This window comes from Hyperoodon ampullatus (genome assembly GCF_949752795.1).
Source record: "Hyperoodon ampullatus genome assembly, chromosome: X".
NCBI classification, from domain to species: domain Eukaryota; kingdom Metazoa; phylum Chordata; class Mammalia; order Artiodactyla; family Ziphiidae; genus Hyperoodon; species Hyperoodon ampullatus.
Genome location: NC_136913.1, coordinates 1,454,621 through 1,480,193, shown reverse-complemented (window position 1 = coordinate 1,480,193; position 25,573 = coordinate 1,454,621). Strand labels below are relative to the sequence as shown.

The window sequence follows — 25,573 nt, the reverse complement described above, 5'->3', positions numbered from 1 at the left end:
AGGAAGATAACACTTCTCTGGAAACCAGGACAGAGTTGCATTTGGACCTGGGGAGGCTTGCTGCTGGACCCTCTCTTCACACCCTCTCTCCTTTCTGCAGAGAATCTCATCCACACGTTGGCTGACCTTCAGCCCAGATATAACTCCTTCATCCAGATCTTTCCTCTGAGCTCAGGACCTCTTGTTTCTGCTCAGTGCCCCAGAGGCACCTCAAGGCAACAGAACCGCTGTGGGATTCCTGAGCCCCTAAAGGACCCTGGCTCTTGGGAAAATCCATTTCCTTACTGTTCCCAGCTTCGCTGTCCAAATTCCTTAGCTCATGGCCCCTTCCTGCATCTTCAAAGCGAGCACCACAGCACCTTCACGTCGCCCTCTCCCTCCAACCTCTGTTTCTGTCCTCACACCACCTTCTCTGAGTCTGACCCCCTGCCTCCCTGCTATAAAGGACTGTGAAATTACACTGGGCTCACCCAGGGTCAGCGCCCCAGGTCAAGGTCCTTCATGTAATCATATCTGCAGACTCCCTTTTGCCAGGTCAGGTGGCATAGTCACAGGTTCCCCAGATTAAAACAACATTTTTGGGAATATTATTCTGTTCTCCACACGGGGATCAGGACGTGGACATTTTGGGGACATTATTCTGTTCTCCACACAGGAATCAGGATGTGGACATTTTGGGGACATTATTCTGTTCTCCACACCCACCTTCTTGGTGATTCACACGCAGGAGCCCTAGACCTCATGAAAATCATTCTCTAGCCAAGGAGACACACATTAAACAAAGACTTATTCTGTGAAATGCCTGACCCTAGCAGATGTCTCTTAGAGTGTGACACAGGGTCGTGTGAAGAGAAGACGGCATCGTTAGGTGTGATCACATTAAATTCCACGAGTGGAATTTCCCAGCCCGGACTCCGCCGAACGCCATTTCTGAGAGTCGGGAATGGGAGTCCAGTTATTACAAGACGGTTGGCTGAAATCACACGTGGCGTTTGCTCCTGTCGTGTGGTGCCCTTTATCTTTCAACATGTTGGCCGGGTTGGGCACATTCGTGGCTCTGTGGGTTTTTTTTTTTTTTGCAGACTTAGAACGGTTCTTCTTGGAACTCCATCTGGGTCCCTGTAGGGAGGGGCCCGGTTCTGCAGGACTTGGAAGTAACAGCCTCTGTGGGTTCAGACAGAAACTTCCAGGAACGATGTGCCCTGGGGCGGAGCTTATACTGGTGCCCATAATGGATGCCCACGCCCCAGGGTGCTGGGAAGGACGGCTGTCGGATCCCTCAAAGAGAGGATCTCTCCTTTGCAGACCCTCTGTGTCTCTTGGAGATGCCACGGGACCACAGAAGTGTTGGCACCCCCTGGACTTAGAAAGGGGCATCCCCCTCTGGTACCCAGGATGGGTGGACGGCTCCAGGCATAAATGCCCCTCGGGCCAGGGGTTAGCCAGGAGGGTCCAGTCCAGACTGACAGTGGATTCATTACCAGCCCAGTGTGCCCGGCGCTCGGGGCAGACTTAGCTGATTTGGGGGAAGTGAAGGATCTTCTCATGCATCTCATGGCTTGCTTTGTACATGAGGGTTTATCTTTGCTGTGTTCAAACGACAGTTCTGAAGGGATGGATACTGGGGAGATTCTGAGTCAGCAGATGCCAATGGGCTTCCCAACTACAGGACTTCTCAGAGGGGAACCCTGTCAATGGTACTGTTGGTGTCCAGGAGGGTCTGCAGAGTTTCTGAAAACAATATGCCTGGGACGCTCCTCTGGGCTATTAACCGCGCCCCATCCCCCGCCCCAAGGTGATTGGTTCAGAGGAGTTGGGTTAATAGGACAAACTCCTGCTCACCCATCAACTCTCATGGAAAACAGCCCCAGCTGTGTCCCACAGAGAAGACGTCCAAGGGCCACGTCTAGCTAGACTTCGTGCTTTGCATTTCTAAAATTTATTCCTAAAGAGAGCGATCAGGATTTTGCCAACGTTTGGTATTTCAGACGCAGAATATTTCTGCACTTGCTAGCGGGACATAAATAGAACCAGACCGCCTCTCTCTGGCTGTGGGGAACTCAGGAGAGAAGCTGAGGATTTATCCAACCCAAGAACGATCTGCGTCCTGCCGAGCTGGTCAATATTTATCATTTATTCACATCAATATTGATTTACCTCGTTTTCCATCCCTGTGCCAGAACTCGGGTAGATTTGTAACCAGCCCTCAAGACTTCTGCTTTAGCCTTGTAGGAGTTGTCCCCGTAACGCACACGGATATATTTCTCAAGATCAAGAATTACTAAAAATTATGTTTTTCCCTCTAAATAAATATGTCCGTGGTAACCCTGAAAAATCACAAAGATGCTTGCCTGGCCAGATACGTAGGAACCCAGTGTTCGGTATAGTTCTTCATTCATTCATGAATTCATATCCTAAGTCAGCATTGGAGAAGCAGGGACCAGGTGCACTTAGAGCCAGTCCTCCCGGCAGTGGCCGCCATGGCCTTGGCACCGACAGGGTGGTCAAGAAAGCAGGGAGTCGGGGCCCAGTTCTCGGGGGAGGGGCGCAGATGCCCGAATACTCTCCTTATTTATGTGCTCGGCGTTTCCTCCGAGAAAGAGGCGACCGATGTGTCTCTTGGGAAACTGGTGACGCCCCGTGCGTGCCTTTACCCTTGGAGGGTTGGATGCGAATATGTGTGGACCACTCCTCATCAGCGCCTTCTGTTTCTCTCCCGGGGTTTGTGTCTCCCCGAGGGAACTGTTTCCCGCCGTGTCGTGCTTTCTGGGGCGCTCCTCCTGTCTTTGGGAGCGGAAGGCGCTTGGATGCTCCTTTGCTGGTGGTGGGGCTCGCAGGGCTGTTGGATGTGAATGACCCGGATTCCATAAGTGCCCCAGAGTACAGCAGGCTGCCCATCCCGTGTCCCTGTTCAAGGGCCTCCTTCTTAAGCCCTTCCTGAGCATCCAGGAAGTGGGTCCAAAAATGCAGTGGTTTTTTCCTAATTACCCAAATGCTCCAGCATCACTTAATTCAGGAGCTCTTTTTTTTCTTTTTAATTTTTATTGGAGTACAGTTGATTTACAATGTTGTGTTCGTTTCAAGTGCATCCGTGATGCATATACATATATCCACTCTTTTTTAGATTCTTTTCCCATATAGGTCATTACAGAGTATAGAGTTCCCTGTGCTCTACAGTAGGTCCTCATTGGTTATTCATTTTAAATATAGCAGTGTGTACAGGTCAATCCCAATCTCTCAATTCATCCCCCACCTTCCCCCCTTGGTAACTATAAGTTTCTTCTCTACATCTGTATGTCTGTATCTGCTTTGCACATAAGTTCATATCTACTGTTTTTCTAGATTCCATATATACGTGGTATCATATGATATTTGTCTTTGTCTGACTTACTTCACTCAGTATGATAATCTCTAGGTCCAACCATGTTGCTGCAAATGGTATTATGTCATTCTTTTTTTTTATGGCTCAGTAATATTCCATTGTATATAGGTACCACATCTTGTTTATCCGTTCCTCTCTTGATGGACCCATAGGTTGCTTCCATGTCTTGGCTATTGTAAACAGCACTGCTGTGAACATTGGGGTGCATGTGTCTTTTCGAACCAGAGTTTTGTCCGGATATATGCCCAAGAGTGTGATTGCTGGATCAGACGGTAGCTCTATTTTTAGTTTTTAAGGAACCTCCATCCTGTTCTGCACAGTGGCTGCACCAACTTACATTCCCACCAACAGTGTAGGAGGGTTCCCTTTTCTCCACGCCCTCTCCAGCGTCTATTATGTATAGACTTTTTGATGATGGAGCAGTTTTATGCTCAGACTGTGAATGGGATGGGTTTTAGCCACTTCGCTCTATAAGAGGGTGACATGTCCTCCCGTCTTTGCAATTTCTTTGATTGCCCTCTGGTTTCACAGTGAGTCAGTGATAAATTTGTCTCCTTTTCAGAAGGGTTTTCTGGGTGGGAGGGAGATTTTGTTTTTGATGCACCCTCCCCGAGAGGATGCACGTTCCTCCCGCCTTACTTTGATGTCTTTTTGGAAATATTGCAACACAGGAGCTCTTAACAGAGTTGGGCATTTCCGATCCCCTGGCCCCAGGTGTCCTGGCTGTGCTTATAGCGGGTCCCCAGGGGGTATTTCTAGTGCGAATAGTTGCTCGTTGGGGAAACATCCTCAGTAAGTGGTGGCATCTCTGCGGTGGCCATGGGGCGTGGTGCGGTCTGTCCTCTGTGGTGACAGGGAGATGACAGTATTGGAAACACAGGACGAGGGTGACCTGTGGACCTGTCCACATGATGCTCTAGCCAGTGTTTTCCCCATTGACTTAAGGATGATTTTGGACACACTCATGTGCTCTTTGAAGCTCGACATTTTCACTGGCCCAGGACGTGACTGTGTCCAGTACCCCTAAGCACTCAGCCCCAGCACCCGGGTCCGGCTGGGCTGACAAACACCTGGGTTCATTGCCACCCCCGGTCCTGCCTCAGATCACAGGCTTCCCTCCATCTACGGATTTTCCCTGAGACACAGGGACACCTCCTTTCCTGGTCGCGTTCTGCAGGTGGATTCAGAACCCTCGTCCCTTCCAGAACCTTCTATCCTTCTTCCCGAACATTTCTGCATCCCTCTGTTGACTGCCTTGGTTGCCCGCTTCCAGACGTCTTTACTTTTGCATGTTTAGTTCCACTGACGGTAAAGTCTCTGGATTCCAAAGTTGCAGCCGACCCCAGCTCTGGAGGTAGGTTTTGTGGTCAGCCCTGGACTGACGGTGGATTGTCTGCAACAGTTTTCTACGATGTTCCTTGTGTTCTGGACTTAAACCTTCATGTAGCCATTGGGCACCAGCTAGAATATACCCTTCCCTCATTCTCTCTCTCTGTGTGTGTCTTTATCTCTCTCTGTCTCTTTCTCTCTGTCTCCCTCTCTCTGTCTCTGTCTCTGTCTGTCTGTCTCTCTTTCTCTCTCTCATTCCCTGCCCCTCTCTTTTCCCCCGTCAGGCAAATAACTCTCTCTCATCCTCTCCTGATTAGGACACATCTATTTTTTTCCCCCTCTCTATAAGGAATAGCACATGGTTTATTTTTAAGTGAAAGACTTTATTTTGAATAATAATATACATATCATTCATGCCATTTACTTTTCACGGTGCGTCGCTATGTCTGGAAGTAGACAGGGAAAAAAATAAACGTTAGAAATACCTAAGCATGGAAATATACAGGCAGAGAAGACATTTGATACATCTCCATGAACAAGCATCATAGGCCAGTATCCATTAGAAAAGCATGAAAACCATGCAAAGAGTCTGCCCGCATCCCAGCAGCCAAGTGCAAACAGTACACGTTATAGTTTCTTGGATACAAAACGTATATATTTTCTTTGGAATGGAAACATCCTACAGACGAATGGCTTGGCTTTTCTATGCAAGGCAAAAATTATCTATAGAAGTAAAAACAGTGGGGGAATTTCCTGACAGTGCACTGGTTAAAACTCTGTGCTTTCACTGCCGGGGCTCGGGTTCGATACCTGGTCGGGGAGCTGAGATCCCACAAGCTGTGTGGCACAGCCAACAAATTTAAAAAAACACAAGTACAAAGTGTAGAAGCCACCTGTGACGATGAGATATTCCAGGCCACAGACGTGTGTCTACTCCCCAATCAAATTCATCCATCAACGAGCAGATTTTTTTTTTTTGGCTGCACTGTGCAGCTTTGCGGGATTTTAGTGCCCAGACCAGGGATCGAACCCGTGGCCCCTGCAGTGGAAGCGTGGAGTCTCAACCACTGGCCCGCCAGGGAAGTCCCTAGCAGATTTTTTTTTTTTCTTTTGCGGTACGCCGGCCTCTCACTGCTGTGGCCTCTGCCGTTGCAGAGCACAGGCTCTGGACGCGCAGGCTCAGCGGCCATGGCTCACGGCCCAGCCACTCCGCAGCATGTGGGACCTTCCTGGACTGGGGCACGAACCTGTGTCCCCTGCATCGGCAGGCGGACTCTCAACCACTGTGCCACCAGGGAAGCCCAGCAGATATTTTTTATGGCTTCTTTTCCTATGTTTCAGTTCGCAGAGGCTGCCGTTTTCACGGATGGTCACCAACAAGGATGACCATTTGAAGCCCTGACGTGACATCATCCCTTTATCCATTTAAAAAAATACAAGTGTAGCGACGTGGGTGAACCGTTAAAATCTCTCCCTCAGCACCCGCCAGACGTTCAGTAAATATTGTTGCTGTTAGATCTGCTACCCAGGGAGCTGTCTAGGACATTTTGCTTTAAAAATGGAAACCAGGGACTTCCCAGGTGGTCCAGTGGTTAAGACTTCGCCTTCCAATACAGGGGCTGTGGGTTCGATGCCTGGTCGGCGAACTAAGATCCCACAGGCCTTGTGGCCAAAAAACCAAAACATAAAACAGAAGTCATATCGTGACAGATTCAATAAAAGACTTTTTAAAAAAATGGTCCACCTTAAAAAAAAAAAAGAAACCAGCGTGATTATTCTCAGCATCTCACTTTATCGTGGGCTTAGTCGTGGGCAGGGACCCCGGGAGTTTGGGGGTCCAGCTTCCATGGGGCTGTAGTCCTCACACAGCTTCCCTGGTGGATGAACCCCAGGATGGGCTAGACGCTTCTGGAACACAGTGGGTGGGCAGCTGTATGCATGGCAGCGATGTCCTTGCTGTTGCTTTAAAAATATGTTTCCCCCAACGATGCTATTTCTGCCCAGACCTTGCTCAGATGACTGTGATGATTTCCCAACTCACCTTGAACTCGTGCTGTGCACGGAGCATCCTCACTGTTGCTTGGGGTCAGTGAGTTTCTGCTAGAATCTGTCAGCAGAGCTTGTATGCAGCGACGATCCATGTTGGCATGTCCCCAGGGCTGCGTCATTGCTGCACATGTCCTGTCTTGTACATTCTCGTTAGGAAATACGTAATTCGGAGTGGAGTGGATGGAATAGGTACAGCCTTAAGGAGATCGGGGAGGGGTTGCCCTCCAGCTCAGGTCACCACGAACCGGACCCTGGGCGCCCCAGCGAAAATGAACACGGATGAGTCCGGCTGTTCTGCTCCAGCGGGGTGAGATCCAGAGTTGGTGCAGCTGTACCAATGTCTGGCTGACCCAAGCCTCCTGGCTGTTTTCTCTGCTGTCGACGTCCAAGGAATCAAAGACCATTGTAAGGAAGTGACAACCAGCACCAGCTTCCTTTTACTGTATCATGTTACCCTCAACTCACCAGGCTGAAGCCCGGGAAGTCACTGCGGGTTAACACCCCCAGATTCAGGCCATAATTCCTGCTGACCCCATATCCCCTGCAAATGCCGCTGCTCCGTGATGTGGGGCATTTTCCAATGGATTTTGACACTTGGAAGGGCATGTCTAGTGGCTGCCGGTTTGTCCCAGGAGATGGAGCTTTCTAGCCTGGACTTGACCGTTTCGGCACGCACAGACCACTCCCCGATCCTAGTGGCTCGAAATAACCGTCTCCTTTTTTATTTTTTATTTATATTTATTGAAATACAGTGGATGTACAATGTTATATAAGGTACAGGTATACAATATAGCGATTCACAATTTTTAAACATTATACTCCCTTTGTAGGTATTATAAAATATTGGCTGTGTTCCCCGTGCTGTACGTATATCCTTCTAGCTTTATTTTATGCAAATAGTTTGTTCCTCTTTATTGCCCCTCCCCTGTCTAGTCCCTCCCCCTTCCCTCTCCCCACTGGGAACCGTTAGTTTGTTCTCTACATCTGTGAGTCGGCTTCTTTTTTGTTATATTCACTAGTTTGTTGTATTTTTTAGATTCCACATATAACTGATACCCTATAGTATTTGTCTTTGTCTGGCTTATTTCACGAAGTATAATAATCTCTAGGTCCATCCACGTTGCTGCAAAGGGCATTATTTCATTGTTTTTTTATGGCTGAGTCGTATTCCATTCTATGTATGTACCACATCTTCTTTATCCATTCCTCTGTCTTTGGACACTTAGGTGGCTCCCAAGTCTTGGCTATTGTAAACAGTGCTTCTATCAAAATAACCATTTTGCTTCCTTTTTGGGCAGTCATCACTCTGGTCCTCCCATGGGGTTGCACCTGGGTCGCCGTTGTCTGAGGGGTCAACCAGGGCCAGATGTCCAGGGTGGGTTTCTGCTGTGGCAGGAAACTGGTCCTGCCCGTTGCCTGGCCTCAGCTGAGCTGGTCGACCAGGTCCCCACGTCTGGTCTCCTCACCAAAATAGCGAGGAGACCTTAGAATTGCCAGCCTTCTCTAGTGAAGCTGGCTGTGCCCAGAAAGACAGAATTCTGAAAGCCGGAAGCTCCGGGGTCTTTCTGAGCATGCCCTTGGACGTTGTACGACATTGTCACTGCCACCGCATTCGACTCATGACAGCAAAGTTCATGAGGCTGCCAGGATTTGAGGGGTGCAATACAGACTCCGTCTCCTGAGGAAACGGGTGTCAAACGAATGTGCAGGCTGGTTGTCCGGCTGCTTGGAGGCCGCTGTCCCTTTCAAGCAGCCTCACATCAGCCAAGTGCCCTGGAGGCACGGGTCTGTCCTGCGCTGAGGGCTGCCTGCGCTGCAGGCACTGACAGAGCTCATTGACCCAGCTTCGTCCCACTAACTTAGGCAATCAAGGAAACTCATCACCAGGGAAGTGTGTGCATTTTCTCTAAATGCCAGACCTTATGTCCACTTGACAACCAAAAAGCCAGTGTTTCTTCTGGATGACTTCTGAAGGGCACCCTGACATGCGCTTCAGAAACATGTTTCAAATTAAAAAAAAGGTTTAATTTATTTTGGCCGTGCCACGTGGCATGTGGGATCTTAGTTTCCCAACCAGGGATCGAACCCACGTCCCCTGCATTGGAAGGTGGATTCTTTACTGCTGGACTGCCAGGGAAGTCCAGAAACATTTTTTTTTATATACCTTACTTTTTATTGATTACAAGACAACAGTTTAGAATATTTTTGAGCCTAATATCATATAATCTCAACAAATTCATTTGACTGTGAAAATCGTAACAAAGTGTCTCATCTCAGAATGACACAAGTTTAGAGACCAGACGTGCTGGGGAATATAGGTCTGTAGCTGAGGAAACCTATTTTTGGTTACACAGTGGTCCTGGGTAAAAAGAGAATCATAGGGTTTAAAGTTAAAGTAATGGATTTTAATTCTGTAGTAACCTAAATGGGAAGAGAATTTGAAAAAGAATAGATATGCATATATGTATCACTGAATCACTTTGCTGTACACCTGAAACTAACACAACATTGTTAATCAACTGTACCCCAATATAAAAGTTAATAATAAAAAAATAAAATCATCCTTTGACCTAAAAAAAAAGAAAAGGATTTTTAGTTCTAATTCTATAATTTACTGGCTGTGTGAACTTTGCCAAGCCACTTGACTTCTTCTTTGTGTTGTTTTAATGGAAAGGCATTTTATTTTAAATATAGTTGTGTGAACCTGTCATTCCCAAACTCCCAATCTGTTTTGTTCATCGAATTTTAGTGGCTCTAGGTATATTTGAACACACACTCCGTGGAGTGCCTGAGACACGTGTAGCTTGTTTTTCTCGTGTCTGTGGCCTCCGTCCACGCGGTGCCATACTCATGATGTTTGACAGTCATCAGTGCAAGGGATAAAGTTTCAATGTCCCGGAGGTTTTTGGGGAGAGCTGGGTGTGGAGGGAAGAGGCAGGTGTGGCCAGGATGCATGTGAGGGTGAGACGCCACACACCTGACCTCCCCGTCTTCTCGTTTCTGCGTCTGGAGCCCCGTGTTCCATCACGGTTCCTCTTGCATCCTTGTCTGTGGAAGCTGCCATCAGCCTGCAGCCTCCCTACAGCTTTGTTTTTTTAAATGTTACCACCTTGCAACACCCAGAGCACTTGGCTGGCTCTGTGAAAGCCAGAGACTGAATCAGATGTTTTGTTTGCCTCAGGAACCTCAGAACCTGCAGTGGGGATGTATGGGGTCATGAAACCCAGGGTGGATCCTACCTGGGACCTGAGTGTGGAGAGACATGCAGTGTGGCCTGTGTGGCCCGGGAGGGGCCTTGCAGTGCAGCTGGGAAAACTGTCCACAGATACAGTTACTCAGACACGAACGCATGTACGGAGAATGACATGTAGAAATGCATACACAGGCACGTACAAATATATATATATACACACACATATACAAATATAAAATATACACATATAGAAATACACATCCATATAAAATACACATCAACAAACACATACACATATACAAATGTATATTCAGAGAATTACAAACAGAATTGCATATACCTGCAAATGCAAATATACGTACATTATACAAATACAAAATATATACATGTAGACATACACATCCATATAAAATACACATACATCAACAAACACACATATACAAATGCATATGTGGAGAATTACATGTAGAAATGCATACACAGGCACATACATATATATATATACACACACACACAAATATACAAATACAAAATATATACATATAGAAATACACATCGATATAAAATACACATCAACAAACATGTATACAAATGCATATACAGAGAATTACATATAAAATTGCATACACAGACACATACAAATATATATATGTACATATATACAACTACATACATATAGAAATACACATCCATATAAAATACACACACATCAACAAACACATACAAATGCATATATGGAGAATTACACGTAGAAGTGCATACACAGGCACGTACAAATATATATGTATACATATACGAATACATCTATATGAAATACACATCAACAAACACATACACATATACAAATGCATATACAGAGAATTACATATAGAAATGCATATAGAGCCACATACAAATGTACATATACATATGCAAATACAAATATGTCTATACATCCATGTAAACAAACATCAATACAAACATAAACATATACACATATGCAAATGCATATACCCAGAGAAGTGTATACACATGCAAGTACAAACACATGTACATACACATGCAAAAATATATATGTATATGTACACAGAAATCATACACATATGCAAAACAACTTGCAAATGCAAGTATATATGCAAATACAAAAGCCTATGTGAATGAATATACAACTGGAAATAGATGTATGCATGCATTACACATAAACACATGTGCAAACGCATAGTTGACTGAACACTTACACATAGGCAAATAACTGCTCATATACTTACAAATATGTACACATATACACATGCATATGCATGTGTTATATGCAAATGCAGGCATTCATGCAAGTACATATACACATGCATCTGCAATGCAAATTCATAGACGTGCATATACCATATATGCAAAAGAAAACGCATGTACAAGTTGATAGGCATTTATAAACACGTGCATGCAAATACACAAATGCATAAACATGTATGTGTATAAATGTGTGCGTGTGCACATGTGTGCAAATACATATAAATACACACATGATACGCATATATGTGGACATATACAAATGCATCTAGAATAAGCATACGAATACACAGAAGTACATGCACGAATAAAATGCACACACACACACCTAGACACACACACACACCTAGACACACACATAGACAAACACACGTGCAAGCCCACTGGCTGCTCTAGGAGATGGAACTATATGGGCCGGGCATGTGTTCTGCCCATCACCTGTGTCCTGGCCTCTGTGGGAGGGACTTAGGGACAGGGATTTAGATGACCTTTGCCCCCCACCGGAGGGCAGGCCTGGGTGTCCCAAACTGACGGGTAGAACGCACGGAGCCCCAGGCCATGCTTCACAAATGTGTTTATGGACCAATGGCCGATGGGCCGGCTGGGGCCTGCAGTGGGGACGTTCCCCAAAGGACGCCTGAGGGGTGAATTCACTTCTGGGGTTCACCCGAATGAGGGGCTGCCGTGGCAACGTGAGTTCGGGGATCAGGGCTCTGTCCACCCGCCTGTGGACCATAGGACAGTGTCACCCCCCGGTGTCCCAGCCATGCTGCCCACGCCTCAGACCAGGCCCCTGGCATCTGCGGATGGCTGTTCCCATCCAGAAGAGTGACCGGCCCGGGGGACACTGTTGGGTGACTCAGGACAGTCTCACTTTCTGGAGGGTCCTGCTGCTTTGTCCTCATTTACAAGCTCGGGCCATCGACGGGCAGAGTTTGAGAGCAGGAAGGGGTCTTGTTGGTCTTTTGGCATCTTCCCCACCGTGTACAGAGCAGGAAACTGAGGCAGGAAGGCGGGGCAGCAGCCAGGACAAGAGCCACCCTCCTGGCGCGCTGGGCAGGTACCCCATCCACCTGGCGGGCAGCGCCGCCATCCTGTCCTCCCTCCTCCCATCCCATCCCATCCCATCCTCACCCCACCTCATCCCATGCAGCCTCATCCCATCTCCTTCCATCCTCATCCCCTCCCCTCCCTCCCCCTCCCCCTCCCACCTCATCCCATCTCCTCTGGTCTCACTGTCCCTGAACCCTCCTCTGTCCCCAGCTGGTGTAATGATGGTGCCGCAGGGGACCACCGAGGATGGCTTTGAGGAGCACTTTGGTGTGAACTACCTGGGGCACTTCCTGCTGACCAACCTCCTCCTGGACACCCTGCGGGAGTCGGGCGCCCCCGGCCACAGCGCGAGGGTGGTGACCGTGTCCTCGGCCACACACTACGTCGGGGAACTGAACTTGGACGACCTTCAGAGCAGGTGGGTGCCAGTCGCCAGGGGTCTCGGGTGCTGCCAGGATGGTCAGGGTGACCCGTCACCACGACGCACTGGGCAGGATGCTCATCCCAGGTGATGGCGGTGCGCACCCCCACACGTTTGTCACTCAACCTGTCTCGAGGTGAAAGCTGTGTTGACTAACACAGGCAGACCTGGGAGATGCTGCGGGTTTGCTTCCAGACCACAGCAATGAAGCAAATATTGCAGTAAAGCAAGTCGCACAAATTTTTTTGCTTCCGAGTGCATCTAAAAGTGATGCTTACACTAGACTGTAGTCTAGTAAGTGTGCAATAGCATCATGTCTATAAAAACAATGTACATACCTTCATTAAAAGATACCTTATTGCTAAAAAATGCTCACCATCCTCTGAGCCTACAGTTAGACATAGTCTTTTTGCAGTAGTAACATCAAAGATCCCTCATCAGAGATCCCTGTAACAAATATAATAATAACGGAGAAGTTTAAAATACAGCAAGAATGACCAAAATGTGATGCAGAGACACAAAGCGAGCAAATGATGTTGGAGAAACGGTGTCAGTAGACTTACTCAACGCGGGGCAGCCCCAGACTTTCAATGTGTAAAAAAATGCAATATTGGTGGGGGCTTCCCTGGTGGCGCAGTGGTTGAGAGTCCACCTGCCGATGCAGGGGACATGGGTTTGTGTCCCGGTCCGGGAGGATCCCACGTGCCGCGGAGTGGCTGGGCCCGTGAGCCATGGCCGCTGAGCCTGAGCATCCGGAGCCTGTGCTCCGCAACGGGAGGGGCCCCAACAGTGAGAGGCCCGTGTACCGAACAAAAAAAAAAAAAAAAAAAAAGAGGTGTCTTTGGACAGAGTGTTTCTCTCATCAGCATGGGTCCAGGCTCAGGGTCTGCAGAGGGTATAGGATCGCCAAGTGTTTCCTGCATCTGATGGGGGCGTGACTCCACACGGCTCGTAAAAAACAGCATCGTGGGCTTCCCTGGTGGCGCAGTGGTTGAGTCCGCCTGCCGATGCAGGGGACACGGGTTCGTGCCCCGGTCCGGGAAGATCCCACATGCCGCGCAGCGGCTAGGCCCGTGAGCCATGGCCGCTGAGCCTGCGCGTCTGGAGCCTGTGCTCCGCAACGGGAGAGGCCACACAGTGAGAGGCCCGCGTACCGCAAACAAACAAACAAACAAAAAACAGCATCGTGACAAGGGGACCCGTGTACGGGGTGGGGTGCTCCTTTCAGGAATATTCTAGTCTTTTTCTCCTTTGAATACGGGTGTAGAAATATGCAAGAGAGAACACAGATGTGTGCACCCGTAGCTTCCTTTTTCTAAAATGAAGCTTTTTATGGCATTGCACAAAACTGTGACATTTGCAGAGAAGTCATCTCATGGCCCGCAGGAGTGAGTGTGTCAGGAAGTAGTGATAACTGCCCTCCTGTATTTGTTTACATTTTCCTGTGTCAGATCACGTCATAAGGCATCTCGTTGTATCATTTTTTTCCCCTAAACGGTTATCCAAAGGGGATGAGACCGTTTAGGACCATTGTTTTCAAGGTGGAGTCCCCAGAGCAGCAGCATCTGTATCACCTGAGAAGTGATGGATGATACAGGTAGATGCTCAGACCACACAGCCCCCACCTGTGAAATCAAAACTCGGGGGGTGGGAAGATAATCTGAAAAAATATATGTACGTATACACACACATATATATATACACATATATATAACTGAATCACTTTGTAGTACACCTGAAACTACCACAATACTGTAAATCTTACTATGTATAAAATAGATAACTAAGGAGAACCTGCTGTACAGCACAGGGAACTCTACTCACTGCTCTGTGGTGACCTACATGGGAAGGAAATCCAAAAAGGAGTGGACATATGTATACATATGACTGATTCACTTTGCCGTACAGCAGAAACTAACACAACATTGTAAAGCAACTCTAATCCAGTAAAAATTGTTTAAAAAGACAATAAAAAGGTATTTCCTAGCAACCTGCCCCCTCCAAGTAAATTTTATATATACCTTATAGTGTATATTTTACTTCAGACCATGCCACATATAGCCTTTTAATTCTATAATAAACATACAGAAAATTACCTTTAAAAAAACCAAAAGAGCCCAACTCACTCTTGTTCTATTTTAAAGGCCTGACAATAGACTGTTAAAATGTTAAAACTGTGTTAAAAACAAAACAAAACAACTCAGGGTGTGCGGCCAGGCATTGGAAATTTTAACACGTCCTCTGAGGGGCCCTTAATGCATGCTGACATTTGAGAACCACTTGGGTTGAAAACATGCTGCCTTTCGGGGTAAAAAAAAAAAAAAAAAAAAAAAAAAGGGTGAATTCTTGGCTTGCACCTGATGTAAACACCGCTGGTGATGACGGTTAATTGACAAGATTGATTTGCTGGCTTGCATAAGGAGCGTTCTTGTCAAGCATAAATCACTTGTAAAAGCATAAAGTGTTCCAAACCCAGGTGGGTTGTTACACACGAGAGGGCTTGTCACATCTGCCCGGCTGCACTCAGTCCCTCCTCCTACAGAAGAAATTCTAATGGAAGAGGTGAGCAGAATCTCTGGAAAATTGTAGTCAATGAACAAGACTCATGATGTAGTGGATAGCTTTGTTAAAAAAAAAAAAAGTTATATTTAGCGGGAAGAGGGTGAAAAAGCTATATACTATTTAAGTAAAAAAATTATATATCTAATATATTTAATACTTGTATATCTATAATATTTAATTATATATAATATGTAAATGATATAAAATATTGCAATATTTATGTAATTATGCAATTATAATTATATGTTTATAGTTATAATTTACCTATATGTGAGAGGGAGAGAGAGACTGACTTTAAAGGTATCAACTGTGCACAAAGCTCTGTTACATCTTTTTTTAAAAATTGCCACACAATATTATATAATATTATATAAGTTACAGGTGTACAACAGAGTGATTGACAATTTTTTAAGATTCTATTCCATTTACAGTTATTATAAAATATTGGCTATATTCCCTGTGCTGTACAGTATATCCTTGTAGCTTATTTTATTTTATTTTTTAAATAATTTTTTTTGACCGCACCATGTGGCTTGCGGGATCTTAGTTCCCTGACCAGGGATCATACCCAGACCATGGCAATGAAAGTGCCAAGTCCTAACCACTGGACCGCCAATTTCCAAGTAACTTTTGCTTTTGTAAAACAGTGGTTACTCTATGAGTTTCCTGGGGCGGCCATGACAAAGGACCAGAAATCTGGGTACCTTAGAACAATGGAAAGTTATTGTCTCACAGACCTGGAGACTGGAAGTCCACAATCAAGGTTGGCTGGTTAGGCAGGGTGGGTCCCTCGTGGAGGCCCTAGGAGGAACCCACCCAGGCTCAGTCTCTTCCAGGCTTCTCTCCAGCTTCTGGAGTTTGCTTTATGGCACGAGTCATACTGGATTGTAGCCCACCCAAACAACTTCATTTTAACTTGATCACCTCTGTAAAGACCCTATTTTCAAGGAAGGTCCTATTCTGAGGTCCTGGGGGTTAGGACTCCAGCATAACCTCTTCTGTTATGGGAAGAGGGGGGAAACAGTTCAGCCCACAGCACGCACCATTGGTCCATCCCCAGTAGATAGATCCTTAACCTTTTAAGGCTCACGTTATTTCAGCCTGACCTTGCTTCGGAGACACAATAATCATGGACACGTTATAGGCACGGCACTGTCTTGTCGTGAAAATAGCTGTCTTGGTTTGAGTTTCCCAAACTTATTTAACTTTGGGGCCGTTTTTCACTATTTTATTCACAAGTACATCTTCACATCCTCGTATATCGTTGGTTGTGGCACCTCTGTGGTGAGATGTCATGTTATAAATATGCTGTCCTGCACTGATGTGGTTTTCACTAAACAGCATGTTCAGCGTGTGTCCTGGGACCCCTTAGAGGCAGCTGGCACCCTTGCTGTGCTTCTATGACCAACTCTAGCAGGTGTTTGGATGAGGCTGGAATTCACAGGTGGCCCTGCCACATCCCGGGCTGTCTCTGCCGACTTCTCTTCGTGGAAGGACAGAGACTCCTGTTAGCTCACGATATTTTCAGAGGTCCTGGTGGGCGGTCTCTCTTTCCATCTTCCTCCGTCATGTTAAACCTAGGACACCAAGGCAGAATGCAAGGCAGTTGTTCGTCTCGTCAAGGGAAAACTTCAGTTTGGAGCTCAGGGATTATTTACTTACCGACGTACTGGATGTGGGTCCTACTTGCAGACTGATCGTTTTCAGGCTTGACCAGCATCCAAAACGCGCCAATTGGAAACTAGGTTATGGGTAGTACGTGGAGTTTCCATAATTGTGTTTGCCATGTGCTGAGGTGTTACTGTCTCAGAATTGAACTTTTAAGGGAAGCAAATGGGACTTACTCATATGAAGTCAACATCACAGAGTCAGTTGTCTTACTGGAGTGGGATGGAGCCATCACACACACACACACACAGCACACACACATACGGCACGGTGTCCATCAAGATAATCAGTGAAGAGCTCCTTTCTTAAAATAAACTGTCCAGGCCGGTTGGTTTTTTCTGATCTCCAACAGCAAGAGGGGAATAATGTTTTCTATAATACGCTGAAAACACAGACCTCAGATACCCTTAATCATATCCACATTCAGGGTCATGTGTGTTTCACTGGGGTTTTCCTTCAACAAGAAAGCTCAGTGAATTAATGGTTTTCAAGATACTGTCTTATAAATCCCATAGTCATAGGCACGATTTCTCATGGGATTGAGGGAGTTCAGGAAACGGACTCCTCGTGAGACACTTAAAATAATGCACAATGGTTTTCTAGGACAGGTGGGCGATAGTTTACTTGTGGGCAGTAGAGAGCAGTGCCCAGAAGGAACCTTGACCACTGGTGTGGAAGTAGTTAAAAAATCAATGGCGCTGAGTAGAAAGCATATGGATTAATACGGTGTAAGTCAAAGATTGTGGAAAGCCAGTGAGAAGAGTCATCTTTAAGATAGGATGGAATATATACACACACACACACACACACATGCACACACAAACATATATATATACACACACACATATATACGTATATGGTATATATATATAGACACACATATATAGACACAAACATATATATGAATATGTATACACACATATATAGACACATATATGTATGTATGAGTATATATATAGACACATATGGCCACACATATACATATATATGAATATATATAAGCACATATATAGACACATATACATATATATGAGTATATATATATAGACATACATATATATGAGTATATATATGAGTATATATGTAGACACAGATACATCTATGTATATGTGAGTATATATACACATATATAGACGCACACATATGTATATATGAGTATATATACATATGTGTGTATATACAAATATATATACACACTCACTCATGCAGTGGGATCGATGGGCATTTCTTGGTGGAGGAGCACACTGCGAAATCACTATGGAATTGATTTTCTATTCTTCTTTGAGCTTTGTAATTTTTTTACAACCAATATATATTTCTTTTATAATAATGAAAAATTAATATAATCCTTAAAAAGTTCTTCCAAGGTATACTTTGGTCCTACTAAAGGGGACCAGAACATGCCAGCCCCAAATGTACCTCTTTGATCCATGGGGTCTTTTGAGCTAAAGGCAATTGAGAACAAGCAGACCCAGGAAATGCTCTTTACCACCCCCCACCACCACCCCCAACTGTCTAAAAAATAAAGTATCAATTTACTGTTTTGTAAAGGAAATTTACATTTATCCAGGGATATTCCATTTGTAGTAATGTCTCCATTCCAGGAAGAGAGCTACTCCTGGAGATGACTCTTTTCACCTGAGAGACTCTTCTTTGCGTAACAAGACAGTCCTTATTTATATACACACATTTCCTGCCTTCCCATAACCTGCCTCCTCCACCCAGAATCCCAAGACCCCTTTTCCTTTGTTTACCCTAAGATGGTATATAAGCCTCTATCATCTGGCCACCTCCTTGAATCACATCATTTTGGGAATTCCTATATGTATGTATGTAATTAAAACTGTTTTCTCTTGTTAAACTGTCCTTTAGCAGTTTGATTTACAGGCCCCAGAACAGAACCTAAGAGGATAGAGGGAAAAGATTTTCCCCCTTACAATACTTTATTAAAATGTAGGTTTTACGTGTGTATATTTTAAAAAGTAGAAATATGTGGGTGTGCATTTATTGTCATAGGCAATAGTAATTTTGTCTTTGATGAGAACTTGAAAACCTCATCTACTTAGCAGAAATGTATGACCTGCTACATTCCTGGTATCTTGCTGAGCATGGGGGCACTAGCGGACCATGTGCACTTAGCACCTGGTCTCAGGTGGCTCAGTGTAACTACTTCAATGGGTGTAGATTGGCTGTCAGATCAATGCCAGATGCAGACCAAGTACAGTCCTCAGTCTTGTAAATGTCACATACTGTTTACATGAAACACAGGTGTCAAAAACTCCAGTGTCCTCTTCCCAACCAGAAAGCCATGCTGCTTCAATCTGGATAGGATTTCCCATCTCTGAGTAATGTTTTCCTAGTTTTTAATCAAGAACCCCTTTGAGGATTATCGAGTCTTTGATTCAATACACAGGTTTGCATATGTTGTGTTCAAAATATCATTTTTCACCTTTCCTTCTCTTGTCTGTAAGGTAGAGAAAGTGATGGGGGTCTGAATATGCCAACTCAAAATATGCCACTTTGACATACAGGTTATTTTGAGCTTCTTGAGAAGCAACAGATGCAGAAGGTTGCCTTTCTGGAGCCTCCCTTATCTGACTAAAAGCAGAAACTTGTGAGAAATGAGGACTGCCCAACTCTTTGGGGTTTTCTCTTCTTTTCTGTGAAGTTCCCCATACGTGTAAAATTAGAAGTAAAATTGGTATACTTCTCTCTTTAATTTGATACTCGGTGGTTTAATTTGCAGGCCTCAGGTACAGAACACAAAAGTACAGGAGAAAAATCTTTCCTCCCGGACAAAAAGGCTACCACAAGACTGTCTCTACTGTTGTTTCAGATGGACTTTCAAATTAGTTACGAAGTAGTTACATCAATAGATTATTATTTATTGAAAACAAAGATATATGTTTATGGTTTCCATTTTACCTTTTGACACCATTCATTACAGAAGCAACGTATTAAAAATCTCATGTTTCGAATCAAGCCATGCAGACATTTCATGAATTTCTTCCACCTCTGCTTAAGTTTGTGGATTGATTCTCCGTTTCAGCTGCCTTCTGTCTGTTAAAATTGCAACAGTCTCTTCATTGTTTTAAACACCAAGTGTCTCTGCCATTCCTCGGGGCTTTATTTATAAACTTTCATGGGGAATCATGTCCTCTTGTGGATCGGCTTTGATTCTTTTCCAGTTCTACTGTGGATGTTTATTTATCTTTAAATCCACCAGGGAACCTCTCCTGAAACGACTTGTACTCTTGATTTTTTTTCCTCCTGTAGAGAAATGTATTGACTTTGCCCCCCACATAGTATATTTAGAGAATTTCCGTTCTCTCTTCTCCATGCTACTGTAGAAAACCATAGTTACATCACTTGTCAATTTACCCTTGAGGAATCTGCACATTTATGGTTCCCTCTCTTCTTTCTAAATTCAGGATTCCTGTTCCCTCCCAAACAGCCCTGGTAATTCAGGAGCAAACGCGTGCACGTGATGTCAGAGTGGCCCAATTCCAAGGTGAAAGTTCAGCCTTTCTCTCCCCCCACTTATATAACTCCCTCTTTCCTAGAGCTCGTTCCTCTTCTGGGGGGAAGAGACAGGAGGAATCTGCCAGAAACAAGTATCTTGACGATAATTGGGAGGTTGTCGTGGATCAGAGGAGGGCATCTGTGCTCAGAACTGCGCTCTATTTTTGTCTTAATTCCTCCCTCCAACAAAAGATCTGTTTGGAATTCCTTTGGCCAATGCCCTGCAGCAAGCTTGTCCGGTGTCACCCTTGGCTGACATGTTCTGAGTCATCTTTCAGACAAAAGACCTGGGGTTTATTTTCCAGCTTAAACTGCATGGACCTGAGGCCAAACCTCAGAGTTTGCCTGTGGCCTCTTGTGACAAGGGGCTGTATGATGGGCACACCATGGGGACATGCTGATGAGGAAGAAAGATGCTACCCAGGAAACAGCAGGAGGCAGGACCCAGTCCGAAAAGGGGTTGATGTGGTTGTCACATAGGAACAGACAAGCGCCCATGTGTGCAATTTACAGAATTGAGGTTTTTCAGAAAGTCTCACTCGGCAAGTAAGCATACGAGGCGTGATTTCTCTGATACCCTTTCTTGTTCTGTTTTCTACGTTCTAATATTTACCTTTTCCTTTTATTATTTTTGTCCCCTTCTGTGCTTTCCTTGGTCACATTTTCTCAGTTCACTTTTCTGAATCATTTAGTCAGTTTAGTTCGTTTATTGCAATCTTTTTTTTTTTTTTTTTTTGGCTGCGTTGGGTCCTTGTTGCTGCACGCAGGCTTTCTCTAGTTGCAGCGAGCAGGGGCTACTCTTTGTTGCAGTGCATGGGCTTCTCATTGCAGTGGCTTCTCTTGTTGCGAAGCACAGGCTCTAGGGCCTCAGTAGTTGTGGCATGCGGGCTCAGTAGTTGTGGCTCACAGACTCTAGAGCACAGGCTCAGTAGTTGTGGCACACGGGCTTAGTTGCTCCGCGGCATGTGGGATCTTCCCGGACCAGAGCTCAAACCCGTGTCCCCTGCGTTGGCAGGTGGTTTCTTAACCACTGTGCCACCAGGGAAGCCCCCGTTTATTGCAATTTTTAATTCCTATTTAGGAAGAGCCTTTGTCCGTTGAATTCCAAAGAGTGTTTTCTCTGCGTTTCACGCGATGACTCTGATTTCCTTCTTTTCATCTTTGTGTGAAACTCCCACGAGGGTGATTCCATGGATGGATTTTCTCCCAACTTAGGAGACACCTCTGAGGTTGAAAGTGAAAGTAACATAGAATATGGGGCACATCCCACTGGAAGAAGGAACTCAGGTGGGGCTGTATTCATATCCCATAAAATTCAGGAAAAGGAACTACGGGCCTGAAGAAAGTGACTAATCCCTAACGAATGAGAAATGATGTGTTTTGCCAGAAAGGCATCCCCAGTTGTCAACATGTTGTGCCCCCCATAACATAATCTGCAACGATAGGAAGCCAAAGTGGACAGGCTGCATCCGAGCAGGACACGCGTCAGGGCCTGTTTCCCAAGCACTGAGCATTTGGAGGAGAGAAAAACGCAGTCAGTTCTCAGAGATGGAAACAATTCCCGTAACACACTTGAACTCAGGTGTGTGTGTAGCTGCCCTCAGCCTGTAGCTGGAGATTGCCTCCCCGGCCTGGCGAGGGGAAAATCGGGGCCAGATGCCTGCGTTTCACACCCTCTCCCGCTTTGCTTCTGCAGCAACAGCTACTCGGCGCACGCGGCGTACGCCCAGAGCAAGCTGGCCCTGGTGCTGTTCACGTACCACCTGCAGGCGCTGCTGGAGGCCACGGGCAGCCCCGTGACCGCCAACGTGGCCGACCCCGGCGTGGTGGACACCGACCTGTATAGACACGTCTTCTGGGGCACACGGCTCATTAAGAAGCTATTCGGCTGGTTGTTATTCAAGGTAAGGCTGCGATGGTCGGGTGTGTCGCTGTGGCTTGTGTGCTACGAGCCCACGTGTGCAGTTTGGTTGCACCTTCCCGAAGGGGCTGGGCTTTCTGTACTCGTGCCCGTGGGTGTCCTCAGGACGATGAGCATCCTCGTGGCCTGGGAGCCCGTGGTCCCATTGCCGACATAAGAAGCACCGAGGCAGAACCCTCCCCTGTGTGTCCACGCGGGTGTCAGCATTTTTTTCTTCTTGTTGTTGTTGGAAAGGAGAAAAATCGATTTCAGTCAGAGGCCGGCGGCGGGCTTGCTTTTGCTCCCAGGGACCCTGGTCATGCGAGCGTGTCTGACTCGGGGCTGATGGGTCTCAGAGGGTCGTGTCTTGAAAAAGCAGGCGGCATCTGGGGTTGTCCTTCTGGTCTCTCCCTGGCCCTGGTTTGCGCACTCTTGAAGGGCGTTGGAAAGACACCCGTCTGCCTCTAGAAGTGAAAGCCGTGTGTCTTCCCCTCCAGTCTCCCTCCGGTTTGGGAATAACCGTGTGTGCTGCCCGCTTGTGTCTGTGCTGCCCTGCGCGCGGTGTCTCCTTGGACATCGCTTTGCTTCTCTTTTACTTTTTATTTTCTGTTGGCGTACAGTTGATGAACTATGCAGTGTGAGTTTCAGGGGTATGGCACAGCGGTTCAGTTATGCATATACATGTGTCCACTGTTTCTCAGATTCTGTTCCCATTTCGGTTGTTACAGTATATTGAGTAGAGTTCCCTGTGCTCTTCGGCAGGTCCTTGTTGGTTCCTGTGAGAGTTTGCATCTGCTAACCCCAAACTCCCAATCTATTCCTCCCCCCGACCCTTCCCCCCATAACCGTAAGTTCGTTCTCTAGGCCTGTCAGTCTGCTTCTATTTTGTAATTAAGTTCATTTGTGTCATCTTTTTTCGGATTGCACATATAAGTGATACCACACGGTATTTGTCTTTGTCTGACTTCACTCCATATGAGAATCTCTAGGTCCATCCATGACATTACAGGTTATTGTAACATACTGAGTAGAGTTCCCTGTGCTCTACAGTAGGGCCTTGTTGGTTCTCTATTTTATATACAGCCGTGTGTATACGTGAGTCCCAAACTCCCAATCTATTCCTCCCCCCGACCCTTCCGCCCATAACCATAAGTTTGTTCTCTAAGCCTGTCAGTCTCTTTCTATTTTGTAATTAAGTTCATTTGTGTCATTTTTTTTGATTGCACATATAAGTGGTACCACACAGTATTTGTCTCTGTCTGACTGACTTCACTCCGTATGAGAATCTCTAGGTCCATCCACGTCATTACAGGTTATTGTAAGATAGTGAGTAGAGTTCCCTGTGCTCTACAGTAGGGCCTTGTTGGTTGTCTATTTTATACCCAGCTGTGTGGACATGTCAGTCCCAGTCCCACCAAAGGCTGCTTGGAGGACTCATCTAGGTCCTGCAGGACCTCAGCAGACCCCTCTCCACGGGGCATCGGACACCCAGGGCACAACACAGCCATGGCTGGATGCCAGGGCTAAGGGCGGGCTCTCACAGTACACGTTGAACCAGACACAGGGGGTGAGGCCAGCAAGTAGGAGCTGGGGACACACGGAAGGCTTGGTGACATGTGCCTGCTGCCGTGGCCATGGCTCAAATGATGCCGAAGTGAGAAATGAGGAATGCCAGGCCCCGCAAATCCCTTTGATTAAAGGTCCCCTGTGTTCCTGTTTGGGTGTCCGTCCTGCCCCATTTTGCCCACGTAGAGTGAGCTCTGACAATCTAGTATGCAGGGGTCTCTGGGGTTGTTTTTTTTTAACGTTGGACTCCATTTATAGTTATTAGAAAATATCAGCTATATTCCTGGTGTTGTACACTGTATCCTTGGAGCTTATTTTATGCCTAATAGTCTGTACCTCTTAATCCTCCCCCACTACATTGCCCTTTCGGGTATCTATTTCTTGATCAGACTTCCTTTCTGGTGCAGTTAGGTTGTTAATCCGTTTTACCCTGATAAGTGCAATAATCATAAGAAAAATTAACATCCAGTCTGCTACCCTCTGTATGAGATACAAGCTAAAAACAATTTCTTTATATACAGTTAATCCCCACGTAACCCGGTGAGGCCCATAAAGACCATGGTTGTCGTTATTTTACTGTCCACACTGGAAGCATAGGGGTGAAATTACCTACCTGCCCAAGGAGGCCCCGTGCCCCTAGACACATTACTAAAGGTGTTTCCTAAAAACCTACCCTTGCTTCCATCTATTCTGAATTTACCTTTATCTACACCATCACTCTCTTGTCCTACCTTTCCTGACTCTGAACTGATTATCTTTCCAGACCGCCTTTTAGATGATTTTGCAAATCAAGAAAAACAGCATCTAGGAGGAGGGGGTCTCCTGTGTAATCATTTGCTCATATTTTGTACATTTTGGTGGTTGTCACCTTTTCACAACCGATACAATCATTGTAAGAAAACTTAATTTGGGAGGGGGAATTTTTTTTTTTTTATTGGAGTATGGTTGCTTTACAGTATTGGATACATAGATCCCCTGGGAGGGAGGATTTTTAATTTAATTCAGGGAGCCTCAAGATTTCAGACAGTGCTGTTCTCTGTCTGAATATAGGTCATCTCTCGTTTTGACCATGTCTTTCTTGATGCTTGCGATATTGTGGTTTATAATAAGAAATATATGTGCTTGGTCTTTGTCCCCATTTCTGGCACAGAGCTCCTAAAACCCTTGGAGTTTCCCGAGTGTTGAGAGCCTGAAAGGTGTCTCTTGTTATGTTCATGAGGTGTGCCCTTTGGAACTCACTTAAGGATGGTAGCTGGTTGCCAGGGAAACCAACCAGCGACTAAAGGGTTGGAATTTTCATTCCCACCCCCTGACCTCCCGGGAGGGGGAGAGGAGCTGGCGGTTGAATCCATCACCAATGGCCAATAATGTAATCAATGGTGCCTGTGTCATGAAGCCTCCATAAAACCCCCAAAGGTCAGGGTTCAAGTAGTTTCCTAGTTCGTTAACACATGGAGGTACCAGGAAGGTGACAGCCTGAAGAGGGTTTGGGGGTCCCCTGCCCCCTCCCCAGATCTCACCCTCTGCATCAGTCCCATCTGGCTGTTCCCGAGTTATCTGCTGTTATAATAAACCGGTGATCTAGTGAGTAAAATACTTCCTGACTTCTGTGAGCCATTCTAGCCAATTAACTGAACCCCAGCAGGGGTCAAGACAACCTTCCAT

The 25,573-nt window shown here is 45.9% G+C and overlaps 1 protein-coding gene across 2 annotated transcripts in view; it reads left to right on the top strand.

Moving 5' to 3' along the window:
* Nucleotides 1–25,573, top strand: part of DHRSX (dehydrogenase/reductase X-linked) — a 182,722-nt gene that overhangs the window by 141,625 nt on the left and 15,524 nt on the right. For both annotated transcript variants that reach the window (XM_079727820.1, XM_079727821.1), the window contains exons 5-6: nt 12,480–12,687; nt 22,139–22,346. In XM_079727820.1, coding sequence (XP_079583946.1) covers nt 12,480–12,687; nt 22,139–22,346 — 416 coding nt within the window. The remainder of the gene's footprint in view (nt 1–12,479; nt 12,688–22,138; nt 22,347–25,573) is intronic.